At 45.5% G+C, this 24,497-nt stretch overlaps 1 protein-coding gene across 1 annotated transcript; it reads right to left on the bottom strand.

Moving 5' to 3' along the window:
• Positions 1–15,462: 15,462 nt before the first annotated feature.
• LOC140206400 (uncharacterized) lies at positions 15,463–18,354 on the bottom strand. The gene has a single exon (XM_072274766.1). It carries the CDS (start codon positions 17,705–17,707, stop codon positions 16,868–16,870), a length of 840 nt encoding a protein of 279 aa, XP_072130867.1. The 5' UTR covers positions 17,708–18,354; the 3' UTR covers positions 15,463–16,867.
• Positions 18,355–24,497: the final 6,143 nt, after the last annotated feature.

Genomic DNA, 24,497 nt, shown 5'->3' with positions numbered 1-24,497 from the left:
TACTGTACCCTACTATATTTAATTTATGCACCTTACTTTGTTGATCTATGCACAATTCATTTGTAAATTTAATTTGTAAATTGTTACATGTACTACTGTGCTTTACTCTCTGGTCTGGAGAAACGTTGCCTAGTTTAACAGTATACATGTATATAGGTAAGTGACAATACACTTGACCTGATTTGAAATAACATGCATGATAGACAAAAGAGATGTAATTCACTTAGATTTTCATAAGGCCTTTGACAAGATTGTGCACGAGGCTACTAAACAAGATGTTACAGGAAATATACTAACATGGATAGATTGGCTGATGGGCAGGAGGTAAAGAGTGGGAATAAAGGGACCTTTGCTGGTTGACCACCAATGCTTGTACTCGCTAAGTTTAGAAGACTGATGGTTGACCCAATCAAAATCTATTAAATGGCGAAAGGACTCAATAGAGTGGATATGGAGAGGATGTTTCCTATGGTGGGATTCTCTAGAACCACAGGGTACAGCCTTAGAATAGGACATCCATTTAGACCAGAGATAAGGAGAGTTTCTTTAGCCAGAAAGTAGTGAATCTGTGGAACTAATTGCCACAGATAGCTGAAGGAAACACTTTGGGTACAGATAAAGAGGAGATTGGTGGGTTATTGATTAATAAGGGTGTCAAAGATTACAGATAAAAGGCAGGAGAATGGCTTTTGGAGGGACAAATCAATCAGCCTTGATGGGCCAAATGTCCTAATTCTGCTCTCATGTCTTTGTATTATGGTATAGAGGTGGGAGGGCGTAGAGCTGGGGAGGTAGTGCAAGTGCAGGTGCAGGTAAGAACAGATGTTCAGGGAGGTGCGGGAGAAGCAGCCAGGCTGCTCTCAGCAGTACAGGTTAGGGTTGTAAGCACCTCCCTCCTTGCTTACAACCCGGAGCTCCGCCCTGGGACCCATGCCTTGCCGCACGGCCATTTGAAGGCACCTCATGCTCTCACTGTATTCTGCCCTGAGCTGGCTACGCACACACAGTGCCACTTCCCATCTGAGGCAGCCGTGCACTTGCCATGCCGCTGTACGATTCAATACAGAGACCAGAAGCTGCTCTGATGGATGAGGGCCTCTTCCTGAATCTTGTGTGGGTTCTCAGAGTTGCAGTGCAGGAGGCCATGGACTGACAAAATGCATCAGATATGGCAATTGCTGGAATCTGCCAGAAGAGCTGAGTGGGTCAGCCAGTGCCAATGCTGCTTCTGCACTGCCAACTCCCTTTACAGACAGCGGCTGTGGAGAAGTTTTCCTTCTCTCTCTCTCTCTCTGACAGGAGTTCTGTGAGACCCTTCTCACTGTTCCCTCTGTCATTTCTGATTCAGATTTCTCTATCACATGTACATTGAAACATACAGTGAAATGCATTGGTTTGATGTCTGCTCCAATGACAAAAGGAAAGATTAGGAGCTCTACCAAGGACTGAATGCAGGCATTTGGTTACCCCAGTGTAGAAGCGACCATAGTGTGAGGACAAAGCAGTGAACTTGATTGGAAATCGTGTGGCTGAATCACTGCTTCATCTGGAAAGAATGTCCAGGCCCATGGACTGGAGTCAGAAAGAGGCAAGAGCCATAGAATACAGTATCAGGCCCTTTGGCCCATCCAGTCAATGCTGGCCAGTTTCTCTGCCAATACCCATTTACCCGCACCCAGACAATTGCCCTCCATACCCCACTCATGCAGGTACCTACCCAAACTTCTCTTAAATATTGCAATTGAAACCATATTCAACTCCACTGGCAGCTCTTTCCAAAAATCACACCACCCTCTGTGTGAAGATGCCTCTTAAACATTTCACCTTTCACTCTAAAACTATGACCTCCAGTTCTAGCCTTATCCAACCTCAAGGGAAAGAACTTGCATGTATTTATCCTATCTTTAAGATTTTTCCTCATTCTCCCACTGTTCAGGGAATAAAGTGCTAACCTATTCAATATTTTCCTATAATTCAGGTCCTCAAGTCCTGGCAAAATCTTCATAAATTTTTTCTGCACACTTTCAAGCTTAGTAATAACTTTCCTGCAGGTGGTTATCAGAAATATACACGATATTCCAAAGTCAGCCTTACTTATACAGTCTTATACAACCTCAATAACATTTCAACCCTAGACAGTAGACACTATCATCGTGGCTATCCCTCAAGGTCGAGGATGATGGTCTTCGTTCTGAAGAAGTGGCCCACAGAGTGAAGACACCTGTGCGTGTATTTGTTTAACGTGTACTTGATGTTGCACTTCAAGATGCACACTATACTTCACAAATTAACCAACTGATTCCAATGGCATGGGAACCACGACGATTGGAGCTGATGGATTTGTTGCAGCCTTCATTCCCCTTCACAGCCGTTGAGTTTGAAGTAACTTTGCATGCCTGTTCCACCATTGAGGTCTTGGTTGGATTGTTCTTTGTCAGGGACCTCACCCTCGACCTTACCGCCATGGGTGACCCAACCAGGAACACAACTCCAGACAGCATTGCTCTCGGGATCACAGAACCACACAAGCTCCTCCATCACGACAAGGTGACAATCCACGGAGAAGAGACACTAGAATACTACAGCACAGTACAGGCCCTTCGGCCCTCGATGTTGTGCCCCCCCATATATTCCTTTAAAAAAAGTACTAAACGCATACTACCCCGTAACCCTCTTTCATTCATCCATGCGCCTGTCCAAGAGGCTCTTAAATACCCCTAATGTTTTAGCCTCCACCACCATCCCTGGCAAGTCATTCCAGGCACCCACAACCCTCTGTGTGAAAAACTTACTCCTAATGTCTCCCCTAAACTTCCCTCCCTTAACTTTGTACATATGCCCTCTGGTGTTTGCGATTCGTGCCCTGGGAAACAGGTAATGGTTCTGGTTATCCACTAGTTATGCCTCTCATAATCTTGTAGACCTCTATCAGTCCCCTCTCATCCTTCTACACTCCAAAGATGAAAGTCCCGGCTCTGCTAACCTTGCCTCATAAGACTTGTTTTCCAATCCAGGCAACATCCTGGTAAATCTCCTCTGCACCCTTTCCATAGCTTCCACATTCTTCCTATAACTATAATGAGGTGACCAGAAATGAACACAACACTCTAAGAGTGGTCTCACCAGAGATTTGTAGAGTTGCAACATGACCTCTCGACTCTTGAAACTCAGTCCCCCTATTAATGAAGACTAGCATCCCATAGGCCTTCTTAACTATCCTATCAACCAACGCAGCGACCTTGAGGGATGTATGGATTTGAACCCCAAGGTCCCTTTGCTCATCCACACTCTTAAGTAACCGACCATTAACCCCTGTACTTAGCCTTCTGGTTTGTCCTTCCAAAATGCATCACCTCACACTTATCTGGATTGAACTCCATCTGCCACTTTTCTGCCCAACTCTGCATCCTGTCTATATCCTCTTGTAACCTTCAACAACCTACAGCTCCATCCACAACTCCTCCAATCTTCGTGGCATTCGCAAACTTACTCACCCATCTTTCCGCCTCTTCATCCAGGTCACTTATAAAAATCAAAGAGCAGAGGTCCCAGGACAGATCCTTGCAGCACTCCACTAGTCACCAACCTCCAGGTATTTTCCTTCCACTACTACCCTCTGCTTTCTTCCTGTAAGCCAATTTTTTTATCCAAACAGCCAAGGTTCCACTGATCCCATGCCTCATGACTTTCTGGATGAGTCTCTTGCGGGGGACCTTGTCAAGTGCCTTGCTAAAATCCATGTAGACCACATCTACCACCCTACCCTCATCAATTTCTTTTGTTACCTCTTCAAAAAACTCAATTAGGCTCCTGTACGCAATGCTCTGATTTATGTAGGCTGTTGGAATTGTTTGTCTTTGTGCTTTTAATTAGATTTTAGTTGAATTAGTGTTTTAGTAATTGCAGTTTGCTAACCTTTTTTTAATTCGTACATTTTCAATGTGTGGTCTGTGTCTCCACCGACTGGCAGATGAAAAGTATAGCAGTTACATAACAATTTATCAACTTTTTCATTTGCTAATTATTAGCACAACACAGGTGCTGTGATTGTGTATTTTTTAATTGGTCCTTTATTTATCTCAGGAATCTGTCCTGAGTATAAAAATACCAGGCTCTGCATAATCGCCATCTTTTGTTTCTTTGTCTCCTCTTAGTTTCATATGCTCTGTATGTCTGAAACATAGAAAATAGGTGGAGTAGGCCATTCCGCCCTTCGAGCCTGCACCGCCATTTATTATGATCATGGCTGATCATCCCACTCAGAACCCCGCCCCAGCCTTCCCTCCATACCCCCTGACCCCCATAGCCACAAGGGCCATATCTAACTCCCTCTTAAATATAGACAATGAACTGGCCTCAACTGTTTCCTGTGGCAGAGAATTCCACAGATTCACCACTCTCTGCGTGAAGAAGTTTTTCCTAATCTCGGTCCTAAAAGGCTTCCCCTCTATCCTCAAACTGTGGCCCCTCGTTCTGGACTTCCCCAACATCGGGAACAATCTTCCTGCATCTAGCCTGTCCAATCCCTTTAGGATCTTATACGTTTCAATCAGATCCCCCCTCAATCTTCTAAATTCCAACGAGTACAAGCCCAGTTCATCCAGTCTTTCTTCATATGAAAGTCCTGCCATCCCAGGAATCAATCTGGTGAACTTTCTTTGTACTCCCTCTATGGCAAGGATGTCTTTCCTCAGATTAGGGGACCAAAACTGCACACAATACTCCAGGTGTGGTCTCACCACAGCCTTGTACAACTGCAGTAGTACCTCCCTGCTCCTGTACTCAAATCCTCTCGCTATAAATGCCAGCATACCATTCGCCTGTTTCACCGCCTGCTGTACCTGCATGCCCACTTTCAATGACTGGTGTATAATGACACCCAGGTCTCGTTGCACCTCCCCTTTTCCTAATCGGCCACCATTCAGATAATAATCTGTTTTCCTATTTTTGCCACCAAATTGGATAACTTCACATTTATCCACATTAAATTGCATCTGCCATGAACTTGCCCACTCACCCAACCTATCCAAGTCACCCTGCATCCTCTTAGCATCCTCCTCACAGCTAACACTGCCACCCAGCTTCGTGTCATCCGCAAACTTGGAGATGCTGCATTTAATTCCCTCATCCAAGTCATTAATATATATTGTAAACAACTGGGGTCCCAGCACTGAGCCTTGCGGTACCCCACTAGTCACCGCCTGCCATTCTGAAAAGGTCCCGTTTATTCCCACTCTTTGCTTCCTGTCTGCTAACCAATTCTCCACCCACACCAATACCTTACCCCCAATACCGTGTGCTTTAAGTTTGCACACTAATCTCCTGTGTGGGACCTTGTCAAAAGCCTTTTGAAAATCCAAATATACCACATCCACTGGTTCTCCCCTATCCACTCTACTAGTTACATCCTCAAAAAATTCTATGAGATTCGTCAGACATGATTTTCCTTTCACAAATCCATGCTGACTTTGTCCGATCATTTCACCGCTTTCCAAATGTGCTGTTATCACATCTTTGATAACTGACTCCAGCAGTTTCCCCACCACCGACATTAGGCTAACCGGTCTATAATTCCCCGGTTTCTCTCTCCCTCCTTTTTTAAAAAGTGGAGTTACATTAGCCACCCTCCAATCCTCAGGAACTAGTCCAGAATCTAACGAGTTTTGAAAAATTATCACTAATGCATCCACTATTTCTTGGGCTACTTCCTTAAGCACTCTAGGATGCAGACCATCTGGCCCTGGGGATTTATCTGCCTTCAATCCCTTCAATTTACCTAACACCACTTCCCTACTAACATGTATTTCGCTCAGTTCCTTCATCTCACTGGACCCTCTGTCCCCTACTATTTCTGGAAGATTATTTATGTCCTCCTTAGTGAAGACAGAACCAAAGTAATTATTCAATTGGTCTGCCATGTCCTTGCTCCCCATAATCAATTCACCCGTTTCTGTCTGCAGGGGACCTACATTGGTCTTTACCAGTCTTTTCCTTTTTACATATCTGTAAAAGCTTTTACAGTCCGTTTTTATGTTCCCTGCCAGTTTTCTCTCATAATCTTTTTTCCCCTTCCTAATTAAGCCCTTTGTCCTCCTCTGCTGAACTCTGAATTTCTCCCAGTCCTCAGGTGAGCCACTTTCTCTGGCTAATTTGTATGCTTCTTCCTTGGAATTGCTACTATCCCTAATTTCTCTTGTCAGCCATGGGTGCACTACCTTCCTTGATTTATTCTTTTGCCAAACTGGGATGAACAATTGTTGTAGTTCATCCATGCAACCTTTAAATGCTTGCCATTGCATATCCACCGTTAATCCTTTAAGCGTCATTTGCCAGTCTATCTTAGCTAATTCACGTCTCATACCTTCAAAGTTACCCCTCTTTAAGTTCAGAACCTTTGTTTCTGAATTAACTATGACACTCTCCATCTTAATGAAGAATTCCACCATATTATGGTCACTCTTACCCAAGGGGCCTCTCACGACAAGATTGCTAATGAACCCTTCCTCATTGCTCAAAACCCAGTCCAGAATAGCCTGCTGTCTAGTTGGTTCCTCGACATGTTGGTTCAAAAAACCATCCAGCATACATTCCAAGAAATCCTCTTCCTCAGCACCTTTACCAATTTGGTTCACCCAATCTACATGTAGATTGAAGTCACCCATTATAAATGCTGTTCCTTTATTGCACACATTTCTAATTTCCTGTTTAATACCATCTCCGACCTCACTACTACTGTTAGGTGGCCTGTACACAACTCCCACCAGCGTCTTCTGCCCCTTAGTGTTACGCAGCTCTACCCATATCGATTCCACATCTTCCCGGCTTATGTCCTTCCTTTCTATTGCATTAATCTCTTCTTTAACCAGCAACGCCACCCCACCTCCCCTTCCTTCATGTCTATCCCTCCTGAATATTGAATATCCCTGAACGTTGAGCTCCCATCCCTGGTCACCCTGGAGCCATGTCTCTGTGATCCCAACTATATCATAATCATTACTAACAATCTGCACTTTCAATTCATCCACCTTATTACGAATGCTCCTTGCATTGACACACAAAGCCTTCAGGCACTCTTTTACAATTCTCTTAGCCCTTATACAATTATGCTGAAAAGTGGCCCTTTTTAATGCTTGCCCTGGATTTGTCGGCCTGCCACTTTTACTTTTCTCCTTAGTACTTGTTGCTTCTACCCTCAATTTACACCCCTCTGTCTCTCTGCACTGGTTCCCATCCCCCTGTTGTGAACTAACCTCCTCACGCCTAGCCTCTTTAATTTGATTCCCACCCTCCAACCATTCTAGTTTAAAGTCACCTCAGTAGCCCTCGCTAATCTCCCTGCCAGGATATTGGTCCCCCTAGGATTCAAGTGTAACCCGTCCTTTTTGTACAGGTCACACCTGCACCAAAAGAGGTCTCAATGATCCAAAAACTTGAATCCCTGCCCCCTGCTCCAATTCCTCAGCCACACATTTATCCTCCACCTCATCGCATTGCTACTCTCACTGTCGCGTGGCACAGGCAGTAATCCCGAGATTACTACCTTTGCGGTCCTTTTTCTCAACTCCCTTCCTAGCTCCCTATATTCTCCTTTCAGGACCTCATCCCTTTTCCTACCTATGTCATTGGTACCTATATGTACCACGACCTCTGGCTCCTCACCCTCCCACTTCAAGATATCTTGGACACGATCAGAAATATCCCGGACCCTGGCACCAGGGAGGCAAACTACCATCCGGGTCTCTGGACTGCGTCCACAGAATCGCCTATCTGACCCCCTTACTATCGAGTCCCCTATCACAACTGCCCTCCTCTTCCTTGCCCTACCCTTCTGAGCTACAGGGCCAGACTCTGTGCCAGAGGCACGGCCACTGTCGCTTCTCCCGGGTAAGCTGTCCCCCCCAACAGTACTCAAACAGGAGTACCTGTTGTTAAGGGGCACAGCCACCGGGGTACTCCCTATTACCTGACTTTTCCCCTTCCCCCTCCTAACCGTGACCCACTTGTCTGCCTCCCGTGGCCCCTGCGTGACAACTGCCTGCAACTCCTATCACCTCCTCACTCTCCCTGACCAGACGAAGGTCATCGAGCTGCAGCTCCAGTTCCGTAACGCGGTCCCTTAGGAGCTGCACCTCGATGCACTTGGCGCAGATGTAGATGTCCGGGAGGCTTGGAGACTCCAGGGCCTCCCACATCTGACACCGAGAACAACAAATTGCCCTCACATTCATACTGCCCCTCTCCGCAAATAACAACAGAAGATGAATGCGAAACCTTCCTCGCCTGTTTCCGCCTAAGCCCATTGAGTTGAAGCCCTTAAGTCTTCACTCTGCTCCTGGCTCAGTCCGCAGCCCGCAAACTACACTGCCCGCTCTATGAGGCTCTGTTCCTTTTAAATCTGCCGCACTGCACAGCCCAACGTCACACGCCTGCACAGTCCCGCCTCTGAGAACGCCGTTGGAGGAAAAAAAATAACGAAAATTTCAAAAATTTTGGGGGGGGAACGTCAACTCAAGACCATGAGAGACCTGTGTCGGGCGTTTTCATGCCTTACAAGGCACAGATTGGAAGTCTGTGTGGGGTGCCACTCCTCACAGAAACACTGGAGCAATGTGTGGTTACGTGCCTTGCTCAAGGACACAAACACCCTGCCACAGCTGAGGCTCGAACTAGTGACCTTCAGATCACTAGACAAACGCCTCAACCTCTTGGCCACATGCCCAACATAATGTATGTTTGTTTGCTTTTGTTTAAATTTTAAAATAAACAATCATGAAGCAAAATATTTCCAGTCATTCTTGGACTACTAAAAGGATCTGGGGATTGGAATAATTACCAGACCCCACAATTTTGGTGTAGTCGGCAGGATGGTTATTAAAAAGACAGAATTCCTTGGACGAAGAAGGAAGTATTAGTGCACATTTAACAGGAGGCAAGAACTTCCTCAATTCCCGAATCGTCAGATTCCCTTTCAGACAAACATCTAAAGGAAGTTTAGATTGAGAAGAAAACGATATTCTACTTTCACAAACATGAGAAAATCTGCAGATGCTGATCTGCACCAGAAAAATTCAGCAAGTCAGTTAGTATCTACGGAAAAGTCATTATGGGCCGAGACCCTTCTTCAGGAGTGAAAAGGAAGGGGTAAGATGCCAGAATAAAACAGTGGGGGAGGGGCAAGAAGCTGGATGGAAGGTGATAAGTGATGCCAGGTGGGTGGGAAGGTTCAAGGGCTGGAGAAGAAAGAAACTGAAAGTAGAGTAGACCATAGGAAAAAGGGAAGGAGGAGGGGACCCAAGGCAATGTAATGGGCAGCTGAGATTTGAAAGGTCCTACTGGGGAATAGAGGAGGGAGGGTGAGCTTGTTCACTGGAAGGAGAAATCGATCTTTATGCCATCAAGTTGGAAGATACCCAGATAGAATATATGGTGTTGCTCCTCCACCCTGAGGGTGGCCTCAGCTTGGCACAAGAGGCCATGTCAGCATGGGAATGGAAATCAGAAGTAAAATGTTTGGCCACTGGGAAGACCCACTTGTGACAGATGGTACGGATGTGTTCGACAAAACAGTCCTCTAATATTCAGTGGGCCTCGCCAACATAGAAGATGCCACATTAGGAGCAACATACACCACAGACAGCCCCAGCAGATTCGCAGTTGAAGTGTTGCCTCACCTGGTAGGACAGTTTGGTACCCTTAATGGAGGGGAGGGAAAAAGTGTATGTGCAGGTGGAGCACTTAGGCCCTTATAGGGAGAAATGCCTGATGGGAAGTTAGTGGGGAGGGCCAAATGGACAATGGAATCTCAGAGGGAGCAATCCCTGTGGAAAGTGGTGGGGGGGGCACATATGTTTACTGTTAGGATCCCATTGGAGATGCCGGAAGCTGCAGTGTATAATGTATTGGTTACAGAGGCTGATGAAGTGATAGGAAAAGACAAGAGGAAACCTATACTATTACGGCAGCGGGATGATGGAGTGAGCGTGGATGTATGGGAAATTGAGGAGATGCGGGTGAGAGCAGCATCAATAGCAGAGAGAGAAAAGCCCCATTCTTTAAAGGAGGAGGACATCTCTGATGTCCTGAAATGGAAATCTGCATTCTGGGAACAGACATGGTGGAGGCAAGGGAATTCCACTTCATTATGTGTGGAAGATCCATGGTAAATATTCTGGGTTGCAAGTCTGTGCTGGTCAGTAACGTGTATTTGGGTTATAACTGCATAATAATATTGTCCAATAATTGTGAATGACATATAAAGCGAAGAGTACTCATTAAGTTCGAAGTTAAAACAACGGCCAAAGTTGAGAAAAGATGGATGGAGTAAGATTCATAAAATGCTGTCAAGAAATAAAAAATTCTGTCTGTAACTTCAGTCTTATCAAAGCTAAGAAAAAGTAAACATACTTAGCTACAAGGCCAGGCAAAAGAATTTAGTTCTGAACATGCTGAATTAGAAAACCAGTGTGAAATAAAGCAAGCATAATTTAACTAATCATAAGGAAGAAATATGTAACATGATGAAGGAACAGTATGATAGAAAAAGTAAAAACGTTAATGAACTAATCTATTTGTTAACTGAGTGTGTTGCCCTTAATGTATCCCATCAAGTTCCTTGATGACCGCCTCAAGTTAGAAGGCAGTCTGAAACAAACTTGTGCTGAGCAGCAACAACCTTCAGTGGGCAGTTCTCTAACCCAGTAGGTGGCGTTAACAGTGATGCCACTCATATTGGAATGAAGCATGGACACTGACTCGTCCTCCACAAACAGCACCACCTAGAGAACTCCCAAGGAACTGCAAAATGACTATAACACTGACCCAGGGACTTCTAGTGCTGTAGTGATGATGGCAGTGATGAGGTAACTTGTCTGGCAGCAATGACATAACTGGCCCTAATAAAATGTAAAGGAGTGGAACCACACAAGAATGAAAATTGAGATTATGGAAGGAGACAGAAGGTTTACCATCAACCACTACTCCCAAGAAAAATTGACGAACTGGACCATTTGTCCAAAGAAATTCCACATCCTTAAAAAGGAAGCTTAAAGACGTGGGTGGAACTTCAATAAATTGCATCCATATAATGGCATCCAAACCTTAACTACCATGCTGTCATCTCTCAGCAAATAAGCCAGTTAACATGTTGAGCTGAAGATATTACAGGAGAGGATAAACAGATTGATTGGAGGAAAGTGATTGACTGCAAACAAAAAGCTTCAAAGGATGTTTCTATTGGACAGATTGGATCAGCTACTCACGAGGTAACAGAAGGTAACATAGAAGAATCGGCATATGGCCCCCCTCAAGTTGACCTTCATGAATGGCTTGAAACCAGATATTGCCAAAATGGTGAAGCTAATGAAGGAAATTTGAATTAAACTTCAGTTATTGACAGTTAGCTGCTGCAAACTGCCAAATCAGTGGAACGAGATATCAAAGTCCGAATACGATCAGTACATATGAACCAACTGCGGAGGGAGGGAGGGATATATAGATTGAGATTCAAGTGCTCCATGTTCTTGAGGCACCTCATTGCATCATTCAACGAGCAAATCCAGCTACAATGTTGCCAGTGGACACGGAAAGACTATGATGATCATGACTGTCCAAGAACAGTAATATGCCAAGAAGGTGCAAATCACCATAAAGAAGTGCCATTGTTGAACCCAGATCTGATTCTGTACAACTGATAGCTCCTCAACCATTGAGGAAGGAATCTGAATGCCTGGTTGGGCTGCTGTCACAGAAAATGAAATGATAGCCTCAGGAAGCAGCTCCTGGTATCTCTGCACACCAGGCAGAACTGAAAGCTTTGATTGAAGCCTGTAATCTGGCAGAAGGAAGATGAGCTAACATCTACACTGATTCTCCATATGCTTTTGGAGTCGTTCATGACTTTAGAAACTTAAAGGGACAGAGAATTTCTTACAATCAATAATCCCCAAATAGTAGAACAGAAGTCATACAACGACCATCAAAAGCTGCTGTAAAGGTCACTCCAAAATGACCACAATGGAAAGGAATAAAGAAAATAGAATTAGAGAAAAACCTGATAACTGAAACTATGGAAATCAAATTAAACTCTGTATCACAGTGGAACATACAAGATATTTGAGAAAAACAGAATCAATGCTCAGAACCAAGAAAAGTGGTCCTGGATGGAAAATGGTAGTTTATTAAACGACAATGGAGCATGGAGATACAGCACTGGTCATAGTCTAGTGGCCCCAACTGATCTGCTTCCTTATCTGACATAGCAGATACACTTCCTAGGACACAGAGTGAAAAAGATTACAGTTTCTCAAAAATGGTGGTGGAATCCAAATTCATGTTGCAAGCATGACAAACAGTTCAGAGACATATGACATGCCAGAAAACAAACTCTGGATCAGTGGACAATCTACCTCAACTTAGTACTCCTGCCCCACTTGGTCCGTTTCAACATCTACAAGTGGACTATATTACTTCACCTAGGTGCCAAAGATATTCAGATGGCTTAGTAACAGTGGACACATTTTCAAGATGGGTGGAGGGCATCCTGGCAGGGAAAGCACAGCCAAAACTCTGATTAAGGATTAAATTCCTCGATGGGGTTTGCCATGCCACATTGACTCTGACCAAGGAACACATTTCACTGGAAGTGTTTGTCAAGAATTATGTTCATTGATGCGCACTAAATCATCTTTTTATTACCCACATCATCCAGAGTCAGTTGTAAGATTGAATGGCATCATCAAACAACAGCTGACTAGCTATCACGAGGAAGGTGTACCATGGCCTACAGCTCTCCCTTTGGTTTTATGCAGCATCAGGGCAACCCCAAACAAGAAAACAAAATTGAGACCATTTGGAGTGGTGACGGGGTGACCTGGAGCTCTTGATCTCTGATTGTGCTGATTGAAATGACTCCCAATGTATACTTATGGGTACCACACCAATATGTTGTTAATGGTTCGAGTTGTTGGGTGTGTTAATACATTTCACATACCTTAAAGTGTTCACCATAAAGTTGTCCTGCAGTTCCAGAACAAGTATGTTCACTTTCCATTAAACATCTCAGCGATGGTGATGTAGGAACTTTACCTGTGTCCATCATTCTGACAAGGGACAGGAGTACATAACGGTCATACCCCCACATATCGTCTTAAACCACGTGATTTATGTGAATACAGTACCATCAACATGTTTAAAGACATGACACATCTGACTCGATCCATATTATAGCCCAAGACATAACCACCTGTTCAAGCGATAGCTATCCAATCTTATCATGAAAAGGTACCATTCCAGTAAGACACAGCTCATATAACCGTACCCTACATTACCCTAAATGCAGTAACAAAGCTGCATTTTTTAATTGAGAACCAGAAGAACACCACACTCTGTGATATAATCAGAAATGGTCCAAGTTCATGGAACAACATGTCCTTCCTGTGCAGTAGTGCTGACACATCACTCCCACGTAATTGGTTGGTACGCTTTCCTTGCCATGAGACGGACAGACACACATCTACCTGTCTTGTACCTCCTGAGTCTAGATGTAAACGAGGCATTTCAGAAGAACTCTTTGCAGCTATCCTAATTTCCATTCTATGGTGTTGCAAGGAGTGAAGAAAGATTATGAAAATTTCCCAAACGTTAGAAAAAGTGAGCAATAGACAATAGGTGCAGTAGGCCATTCGGCCCTTCCAGCCAGCACCACCATTCACTGTGATCATGGCTGATCATCCACAATCAGTACCCCGTTCCTGCCTTCTCCCCGTATCCCTTGACTCCGCAATCTTTAAGAGTTTTACCTAATTCTCTCTTGAAAGCATCCAGAGAATTAGCCTCCACTGCCTTCTGAGGCAGAGCATTCCACAGATCCACAACCCTCTGGGTGAAAAAGTTTTTCCTCAACTCCGTTCTAAATGGCCTACCCCTTATTCTTAAAACTGTGGCCTCTGGTTCTGGACTCATCCATCAGTGGGGACATGCTTCCTGCCTCCAGCGTGGCCAATCCCTTAATAACCTAAACAACAGGAACTCTGCAGATGCTGGAAACTCAAGCAACTTTGATGTGTGTTCCCTTAATAACCTTATATGTTTCAATCAGATCCCCTCTCATCCTTCTAAATTCCAGTGTATACAAGCCCAGTCGCTCCAATCTTTTAACATACGACAGTCCAGCCATCCCGGGAATTAACCTCGTGAACCTACGCTGCACTCCCTCAATAGCAAGAACGTCCTTCCTCAAATTTGGAGATCAAAACTGCACACAATACTCCAGGTGTGGTCTCACCAGGGCCCTGTACAGCTGCAGAAGGACCTCTTTTGATAAAGTTTAAGGGAATGGAGGATTCTCAGATCCCTGTAATCAATGACTTAAGTACTATGTCTGTGACTGCAGTGTGCTTGAATAATGTCATACAGCTGCCTTCTTTGGAGCAAGATGATTGAAGTTCGCCCAGATCCACATGGATGTCTCTGGGCTTTTCACACCTTTTGATTTTGACAAAAAGCAGTACCTGATGGAAATTAGGCAGAACATTCCTTTCTTAATTAAAGCATAAATTTGACAGATGTTCTTATCTTTGTCATTAAGTTGTGGCTCCAGCAAACCAGGTAGGACATTCCCTTTTTGCTAGTCCATTGACTTGACCGGAATGGTTATCAAACTGATCGTTCTTTTGTATCGGTGGCCTTATGACTTCTGACAATTCTGACCTCGGGCAGTGAACTTGTAGCACTGCCAGGAAGATGAGGAAGGGTCTCTCCCTGATGTCGGGTCCAAGCTCACTCGCCGGCAGAGCTCAAAGAAATAAACGGGTGCAAAGATAAGTAAGCATCTGTTTGTGCTGTCGTTATTTGATCCAGCAAAGTTACATTTACATATTGCTCCTATACTCAATTCCCCTTGTTATAAAGGCCAGCATGCCATTAGCTTTCTTCACTGCCTGCTTGCTTTCAGTGACTGATGTACAAGGACACCTAGATCTTGTGGTACTTCTCCTTTTCCTAACGTGACTCCATTTAGATAATAATCTGCCTTCTTGTTCTTACCAAATTGGATAACCTCACATTTATCCATATTAAACTGCATCTGCCATGCATCCGCCCACTCACCCAGCCTGTCCAAGTCACCCTGCATTCTCATAACATCCTCCTTACATTTCACACTGCCACCCAGCTTTGTGTCATCTGCAAATTTGCTAATGTTACTTTTAATCCCTTCATCTAAATCATTAATGTATATTGTAAACAGCTGCGGTCCCAGCACTGACACAAGTTAACAACAGAAATGAATGCCATCTGCAAAAATGGCTCTTCTGTATCATATGGCATTAGATTGTCTCTTCGCAGTTAAAAAAAAAGGTGGGGGAAACATCTACAGTTATAGGTAAGAATGTTGCATATACAAACCTGACAATCCCAAATACATAATTACTCAATAAGACGTAATATTCATATTAATATGCATGATCATAATCTGTATTTTTTGTGTTTGTTTTAAAGCAATTATCACTAGAATAATCCAAAGTCGTACAGGGAATTTTTAAAAGCACCATGTACACCCAAAAGCACTAAGATTAACACCATCTAAGACAGGAGGAAGAAAAGCAATAACTGACATAAAACATTTACACAGCAGTCAGATAAAACTTCACAGGATATATTTTCATCAATGAAAACAGGATTCAGCACTCCACGTGAGCAAATGCAATTCTGAGAAGAAGCACACACCACTGAGCTTAAATGAAAGCACAACGCAGAAAAATGAAGAAATTATCACTATAGAATAAAAAGTTAATCAACGGAAGAGCATGATACTGCATGGAAAACATCCCCACAATCTGAGCAGGCGTTGACAGGAAAGCATTGAATGTCTCTTCCCAGAAAAAGTGGGATTCCTTCTGGAAATATAGGACCAGGTGGTTAACATAACAAAATATCAAACTTATATAAAAGACAATAAATGCAGAAAATGCCAAGAGAAACCTGAAACAATCAACACATTATGGGATCCTGCAGCAGTTAACTCAATCTGATTATGTACACAGGCACAATCAAGTGGCAAAAATCATTCATCAAGATCTTGCTAAAAACACTAAAAACTCACTAAAGAAATCACTCCTTTCGATAACTGTAAAACTGGACTATGGGAAAGAACGGTTTCTTTAGTGAGGTCTCTCTGAGATTCCATGGTTCTGCTCCAACTATTGCTTCTCCATTCTGCTTTCAGACTTTAGAGGACAGTGGTCTATTCCGACAACCTTTTAGAAGCAGTAAAAATTATCCATAATGCTGAAATGAGCAGGGAATAAGATGAGCTACCAATGTCATTCTTCCTCAGCCCAGAGATTCGAGGTATAAAGAACATAAGACATAAATGCAGTCAGCTCCTCTTCAGTCTGCAGAAAGTCATGCAGGAAACCTCTTCACCCAGAGCGGTGCCTGTTTGGAACAGCTCAGACAGAACTGTTGTGGAACAGAAACACTGGCAGGGACCAGCTAGGCAGAGTTGACTCCTTACTGTACACAAGGTATGTCTGACATTCACTGGGTACCTGGGACAGAGTTTAGAATACAACTGATTTATTTGTCACAGATCGAGAATATTAAACTCCAGTCCCATTAAAGGCAGAAGAAACTCCTCCCATACCCAGCGGCCAGGGTGCACAATCGAGTGTGATGAGTAGCACAGATAATTACAGATTTCGTCACCAACAGTCACGTTTGAACTTGCCTCTGCAATCAGCAACTATGATGGTAAAATATCCAGCATGTGGCTCATTTAAACTTTCTCCCCCAGTGTGAACTCACTGATGTACCTTCAATGGAGATGACTGAGTGAACCCTATCCCACATTAAGAGCAGGTGAATGCCTTTACCCTGTGTGAACTCTCTGGTGTACCTTCAGTAGAGATGACTGAGTAAATCCTTTCCCACAGTCTGAACAGGTGAACGGCCTCTCCCCAGTGTGAACACGCTGGTGTGCCAGTAAGTGAGATGATGAAGTGAATCCCTTCCCACACACAGAACAGGTGAATGGCCTTTCTCCAGTGTGAACACGCTGGTGTTTCTGCAGGTTGGATGACTGATTAAATGCCTTACCACAGTCTGAACAGGTGAATGGCCTCTCCCCAGTGTGAACTCGCTGGTGTTTCTGCAGGTTGGATGACTGATTAAACCCCTTACCACAGTCTGAGCAGGTGAACGGCCTCTCCCCAGTGTGAACTCGTTGGTGTCTCTGTAGGCTGGATGAGTGAGTGAATGCCTTCCTGCAGTGAGAGCAGATGAATGGTCTCTCCCCGGTATGAACTGACTGGTGTGCCAACAGGTCAGATGAACGAGTGAATGCCTTCCTACAGTCTGAGCAGGTGAATGGCCTCTCCCCAGTGTGAACTCGCTGGTGCGCCAACAGGTCAGATGATCGAGTGAATCTCTTCCTACAGTCTGAGCAGGTGAATGGCCTCTCCCCAGTGTGAACTCGCTGGTGTGCCAACAGGTCAGATGATCGAGTGAACCCTTTACTACAGTCTGAACAGATGAATGGCCTCTCCCCAGTGTGAATTCGCTGATGTTCCTTCAGTTGAGATGACCGACTGAATCCCTTCCCACAGTCTGAGCAGGTGAAAGGCATCTCCCCAGTGTGAACTCGCTGATGTACCTTCAGTTGAGATGACCGAATGAAATCTTTCCCACAGTCTGAGCAGGTGAAAGGCATCTTTGCAGTGTGAACTGACTGACGTACCTTCAGTTGAAGCGACCAAGTGAATTTGTTTACCCAGTCTGAGCAGACAAAGGCCTTTCCCCAGTGTGAATTCACTGATGTACCTACAGTGGAGATCCAAGTGAATTCTTTCCTACAGTCTGAGAAGGTAAACAGCCAGTGTGAACTAGCTGGTGTGCCAACAGGTCAAATGTTCGAGTGAATCCACAGTCTGTGCAGGTGAAAGGCTTCTCCCCAGTGTGAAGTCGGTTGAGATAACCTTCCTAAAGTCTGAGCTGCCAAACGCCCTATAGATGGGCGGGGAAAACGCTAGAACATTTCCCCATGGTTGCCTCTGTACCCAGAAACGCCCGCGAACGAGAGAGCCGTCTATTCATCGCGGTCCCAGCGAAGAGCATGCGCCACAAAAATGGCGTCAGCACCTTCGCTCATGAGCAAAAAACTTCCCGGGGCCTTGGTACGGATCATGGGGCTGAAAGAGAGGAAAAGGAGCGGGACTGCCCAGGGTTTGCGGGGCCTCAATGTGTCCGGATCTCGGAGCAATTGGCCCTCAATCGGAGTGCTGATAAACACCTGCCCAAAACCCCGCTCCTACCTGCTACCGCACCTCCAAAGCCTTTTGTCTACTAGCGCATGCGCGGTATTCCGGAACCTACGGAGCCCTGACGCCTGCGCACTTGATCGCTGGGTCACCGGCGGCAAATTCCGGAACGCGGAGGTTTCTGGGTAAGTGAATTTCCAATACTGTAAATTTTATTATCCAAGTACCTAAACGTGGCCAGCCTGGATTTATTTTCATGTGGGCACACTCAGCAAATCTATAGAATAATAACTGTAACAGTGAAAGATGAACCAGAGTGCAGAAAACAACAAATTATGCAAATAAAAATCTCAATAAATAATGAGACCATGGGATAATAAGAGAGAGTTAGTGAGATCATTGATTGTGAGAACATCTCAATGATGGGGCAAGTGAGTGCAGCTATTCCCTTTTATTCAAGAGCCTGATGGTTGAGGGTTAGTAACTTCCGGACCTGATGGCGTGAGTCCTGAAGCTCTGTACCTTCTACCTGATGGCAGCAGCGAGAAGAGAGCTTGACCTGGGTGGTGGAAGGGTCTCTGATGATGGATGCTGCTTTCCTATGACAGCATTTCATGTAGATGTGCTCAGTGGTTGGGAGGGTACTGTGAAGTACTGGGCCAAATTCACGACACTTTGTAGGATTTTCTGTTCAAAGGCATTCATGTTTCCATACCAGACCATGACGCAGCCTAACAATACGCTCTATGTTACACATCTATACAAATGTGTCAAAGTTTCAGATATCACGCCAAATCTCCGCAGACTCCTGAGGAAGCAGGGGCGCTGACATACCTCCTTCACAAGTGCACTTCAATGCTGGGTCCAGGTCAGGTCCTCTGAAATAGTAGCACCCAGGAATTTAAAGCTGCTGGGGGTAGCAATGAGGAGAGGGCATGCCCTGGGTGATGGGGGTCCTCAATGATGGATGCCGCCTTTTTGAAGCACCGCTACTTGAAGATGTCCTGGATACTATGGAGACTAGTACCCATGATGGAGCTGACTAATTTTACCACTCTCTGCAGCTTACATTGATCCTGTGCAGTAGCACCCCTCCCCTCCCCACATACCAGATGGTGATGCAGCAGTCAGAATGCTCTCTACGGTACATCTGTAGAAATTTTCAAGTGTTTCAGGTGACATTCCAAATCTCCTCAAACTCCTAATGAAATATAATTTCTGTCTTGCCTTCTTTATAGCTGCATCGATATGCTAGGACCAGGCTAGGTCCTCAGAGATATTAATGCCCAGGAACTTGAAATTGCTCACTCTGTCCACTTCTGCTCCCTCTATAAGGATCGGTGTGTGTTCCCTCATCTTACCCTTTCCGAAGCCCACAATCAGTTCTTTGGTCTTACTGATACTGAGTGCAAGATTGTCGCTGCGACACCACTAACTAGCTGATATATCTCACTCTTGTAGGCCCTCTTGGCATTGTCTGAGATTCCACCAAAAAATGGTTGTATCATCAGCAAATTTATGGATGACATTTGAACTGTGTCTTGCCACACAGTCATTGATATAGAGAGAGTAGAGCAGTTGGCTAAGCACACATCCCTGAGGTGTGCCTATGTTGATTGTCAGTGAGGTGCAGATGCTATTTCCAAATTGCACAGAGCTGGACAGTCAAGGATCCAGGTACAGAGAGAGGTACAGAGGCCCAGTTAATGTAGCTTTTTAATCAGGACTGTAGGAATAATGCTGTTAACCGCTGAGCTATAGTCAATAAACAGCAATCATGGCATAGGTATTTGTATTGTCCAGGTGATCAAGGCCAAGGAGATTGTGTCTGCTGAGACCTATTGTAATAACAGGCATTTGCAGTGGATCCAGGTCCTCGCTGAGGCAGGAGTTGATTCTAACCATGACAAACTTCTCAAAGCACTTCATCACCGTAGATGTGTCTCACCCCCTCCCTACATCTTACATCTTTCCTGCTCCCTCTGCCCCTCCGCATCGTCCCCTCTGCCTCATCCCCTCTTGATCTCCCTCTCTGCCTTGCATCCTCCACCATCTTTGTCTTTCTGTGCTCAACCCCGTACCCCATTCCCCCTCTATCTGTGCCCCACCCCATTCCCCATTCCCCCTATCTGTGCCCCACCCCGTGCCCATTCCCCTCTATCTGTGCCCCAGCCCATCCTCCATTCCCCTCTATCTCTGCCCCACCCCATCCCCATTCCCCTTTCATCAGTGCCCCACCCCGTCCCCCATTCCCCCTCTATCTGTGCCCCACCTCATCCCCCATTCCCCTCTGTGCCCCACCCCGTACCCCATTCCCCTCTATCTGGGCCCCACCCCGTCCCCCTTTCGTCTCTATCAGTGCCTCCCATCCCCCATTCCCCTCTATCTGTGCCCCACCCCGTCCCCCATTCCCCTCTATCAGTGCCCCATCCTGTCCCCATTCCCCCTCTAACTGTGCCCCACCCCGTGCCCATTCCCCCTCTATCTATGCCTTGCCATCTTAGACCATAAGACCATGAGATATAGGAGCTGAAGTGGGCCATTCGGCTCATTGAGTCTGCTCCCCACATTCAATCATGGGCTGATCCAATTCTTCCAGTCATCCCCACTCCCCTGTTTTCACCCCATACCCTTTGATGTCCTGGCTAATTAAGAACATATGTATCTCTGCCTTAAATTCACCCAATGACTTTGCCTCCGCAGCCACTCGTGGCAACAAATTCCACAGTTTTAAAACTCTCTGACTAAAGTAATTTCTTTGCATCTCAGTTCTAAAAGGATGTCCTTCAATCCTGAAGTCGAGCCCTCTAGTCCTAGAATCCCTACCGTGGGAAATAACTTTGCCATATCTAATCTCTTCAGGCCTTTTAACATTCAGAATGTATCTGTGAGATCCCCCCTCATTCTCCTGAACTCCAGGGAATACAGCCTAAGAGCTGCCAGACGTTCCTCACACGGTAACCCTTTCATTCCTGGAATCATTCTCCTGAATCTTCTCTGAACCCTCTCCAATGTCAATATATTGTTTCTAAAACAAGGAGCCCAAAGCTGCACACAATACTCCAAGTGTGGTCTCTCAAGTGCCTTATAGAGCCTCAACATCACATCCCTGCTCTTATATTCTATACCTCTAGAAATGAATGTACTCATTGTACTCACCTTCTTCACAACCGACTCTTGGACAGGACAATTTCCATACCAGGTTGTGATGCACCCTAGAAGAATGCTTTCTACGGTGCATCTATAAAAATTAGTGAGGGTTTTACGGGACAGGCCAAATTTCTTTAGTTTTCTCAGGAAGTAAAGGCGCTGGTGAGCCTTCTTCGCAGTGGACTCTGCTTGGTTGGACCAAGTCAGGTCATTTGTGATATTGACCCCGAGGAACTTAATGCTTTTGACCTGTTCCACTTGCGCACCACTGATGTAAATAGGGTCGTGCGGTCCGCTACTCCTTCTGAAGTCAACAACCAATTCCTTCGTCTTGCTGACGTTGAGGGATAGGTTATTGTCTTCGCACCATGCCACCAGGTTCTTAATTTCCTCTCTGTACTCAAACTCATCATTATCCGAAATATGGCCTACAATTGTGTCATCAGCAAACTTATATATTGAGTTTGATGGAAACTTGGCTACACAAAGATGGGTGTACAGTGAGTACAGCAGGGGCCTGAGTACACAGCCTTGTGGGGCACCGGTGCTCAGAGTGATTGTAGAGGAGAGCTTGTCCCCTATTTTTACAGCTTGGGTCCTATCTGTGAGGAAGTTGAAGATCCAGCTGCAGATCTGAGTGCTAAGGCCCAGGTTCCGGAGCTTAGGAATCAGTTTATTTGGAATGATGGTATTAAAGGCAGAGTTGTAGTCAATGAAAAGGAGCCTTATGTATTCGTCTTTATTCTCCATGTGTTCTAGAGAGGAATGTAGGGCCACAGAGATGGCATCTGCCGTTGACCTGTTGCTCCGGTAGGCGAATTGCAAAGTATCGAGGTTGACTGATAGACTGTGGTTGATGTGTGCCATAACCAATCTCTCGATGCACTTCATAGCAATTGATGTCAGTGCCACAGGTCGATAGTCATTCAGGCATGCCACCTTGCTCTTCTTTGGCACTGGGATTATCGTTGCCTTCTTAAAACACGAGGGGATCTTAGACTAAAGCAAGGAGCAGTTGAAGATGTCAGCAAACACTCCAGCTAGCTCGCTTGCACAGGCCCGGAGAACCCGTACAGGGTCGCCATCTGGACACGTCACCTTCCTTGGATTTATCTTCAAAAAGGCCTTTCTTTCGTCCTCCTCGGTGACGATGAATCTCGATGCCACCAGGTCCGGTTCATCCGGAGGGAGCGGGACGCTCCTCTTCTGTTGGAATCTTGCGTAGAATACGTTAAGTTTGTCAGGAAGAGAAGTGCCACAGTTATTGATATTCCCAGCCTTTTCTTTGCGCCCAGTAATCTCATTTAGACCCTGCCATAGTCTACTGGCATCCCTTTGGTTAGCCTGGGCTTCCAACATGGCTCGATATTGCCTCTTGGCGCCCTTAATGGCTTTCCGGAGTTCACACCTGGATTCCGTGTAGCGACTGGTATTCCCGGACCTAAAAGCCGCACCTCTAGCCTTTAAAAGGGACTTAACCTCATAATTCATCCAAGGTTTCCGGTTAGGGAATACCCGGATCATCTTGCGAGACACACAGTCCTCCGTGCATTTCCAAATAAAGTCTGTGACATCTGAGGCATACTCTTCGAGGTTAGCTGCCGAGTCCTTGAATACTAACCAGTCCACCGATTCGAAGCAGCCACGGAGGATCTCATCCGTTTCCTCCGTCCAACGTGACACTACTTTTGACACCGTGACCTTCCGTTTCAGTTTCTGTTTGTAAACCGGGAGGAGGAGTACGGCCTGATGGTCCAATTTTCCGAAGTGAAGTCGTGGGACAGAACGGTAGGCATCCTTGACTGCTGTGTAGCAGTGGTCAAGTATATTCGGGCCTCTATTGGGGCAGGAGACATGTTGGTGTAACTTTGGCAGTGCCTTCCTGAGGTTGGCCTGGTTAAAGTCCCTGGCTGTAATGAGTAAAGCCGTCGGATACTTGGTCTCAAGTTCACTGATGTTGGCATACAGTATGTTCAGAGCACACTCCACGACTGCCTGGGGGAAACGTAGACCGCTGTCAGTATGACCGAGGTGAATTCATGTGGCAGATAGTAGGGACGGCACTTCACCGACAGGTGTTCCAGGTCTGGGCTGCAGGAGCTTGTCAGTGCCACTGTATCCGAGCACCACCCAGTGTTGATCAGTAGGCAGACACCACCTCCCCTCGTCTTGCCCAGAGACACCGTGTGGTCCATCCTATGGATCAAAAATCCCTCCGGTCGGATGGCACAGTCGGGGGTGGCGGGGAGAGCCAGATCTCGGTGAAACAGAATACCCAGCAGTTCTGCATCTCCCTGCAGTAGGTGAGTCTCCCTTTAAGATCATCCACCTTGCTCTCTATGGCTTACACATTAGTTAGTAGGATAGTGGGCATAGGGACCCTGAAGCCCCTCTGCTTCAATCTGACCAGCAGCCCAGCTCTTTTCCCATGCTATATCCTTGGACGTTCAGCTCCCAATGGCAACCATCCTTTAGCCAAGTTTCAGAGATGGCCACAACATCATACTTGCCAATCTGCAGATGAATTTCAAGATCGTCCATTTTATTCCACATGCTGTGTGCATTCAAATACAACAGTCTCAGTCCAGTATTTGTTGCTTTCTGTTTTAACTGCACCACGACTCTATTGCCCCGTAACTCATCCCACTGGCTGTGATTATGCCTCATCTCCTACCTGTCGTTTCTATCATCTCTATTGCACTCTATCTTTGATTCATTTCTGTTTCCCCCTTCCTCAGCCCTATCACTACAGTTCCCATCCCCCTGCTAAATTAGTTTAAACCCTCCCTAACTGTTCTATTAAATGTGCCCAATGGGATATTGGATCCCTTTGGGTTCAGGTGTAACCCGTCCTTTTTGTACAGGTTGTACCTCCCCCAGAAGAGGTCCCACTGATCCAGGAATCTGAATCCCTGTCCCCTGCACCAGTCTCTCAGCCACACATTAATATGCCTGATCATGCTATTCTTGCACTCACTAGCACATGGCACAGGCAGCAATCCTGAGATTACTACCCAGAGGTCTTGCTTTTAAGATTCCTACCTAACTCCCTGAATTCTCTTTTCAGGACTTCCTCTCTTTTTCTACCTATGT

This window comes from Mobula birostris, chromosome 12 (genome assembly GCF_030028105.1).
Source record: "Mobula birostris isolate sMobBir1 chromosome 12, sMobBir1.hap1, whole genome shotgun sequence".
Classification (NCBI taxonomy): Eukaryota; Metazoa; Chordata; class Chondrichthyes; order Myliobatiformes; family Myliobatidae; genus Mobula; species Mobula birostris.
The sequence above is the reverse complement of the archived record's forward strand: the minus strand, read 5'-3'. Positions and strand labels throughout refer to the sequence as shown.

Excerpts from the sequence above, each read along its gene's own strand:
- LOC140206400 (XM_072274766.1), bottom strand. The coding sequence starts at position 17,707 with ATGCCTTTCACCTGCTCAGACTGTGGGAAAGATTTCATTCGGTCATCT.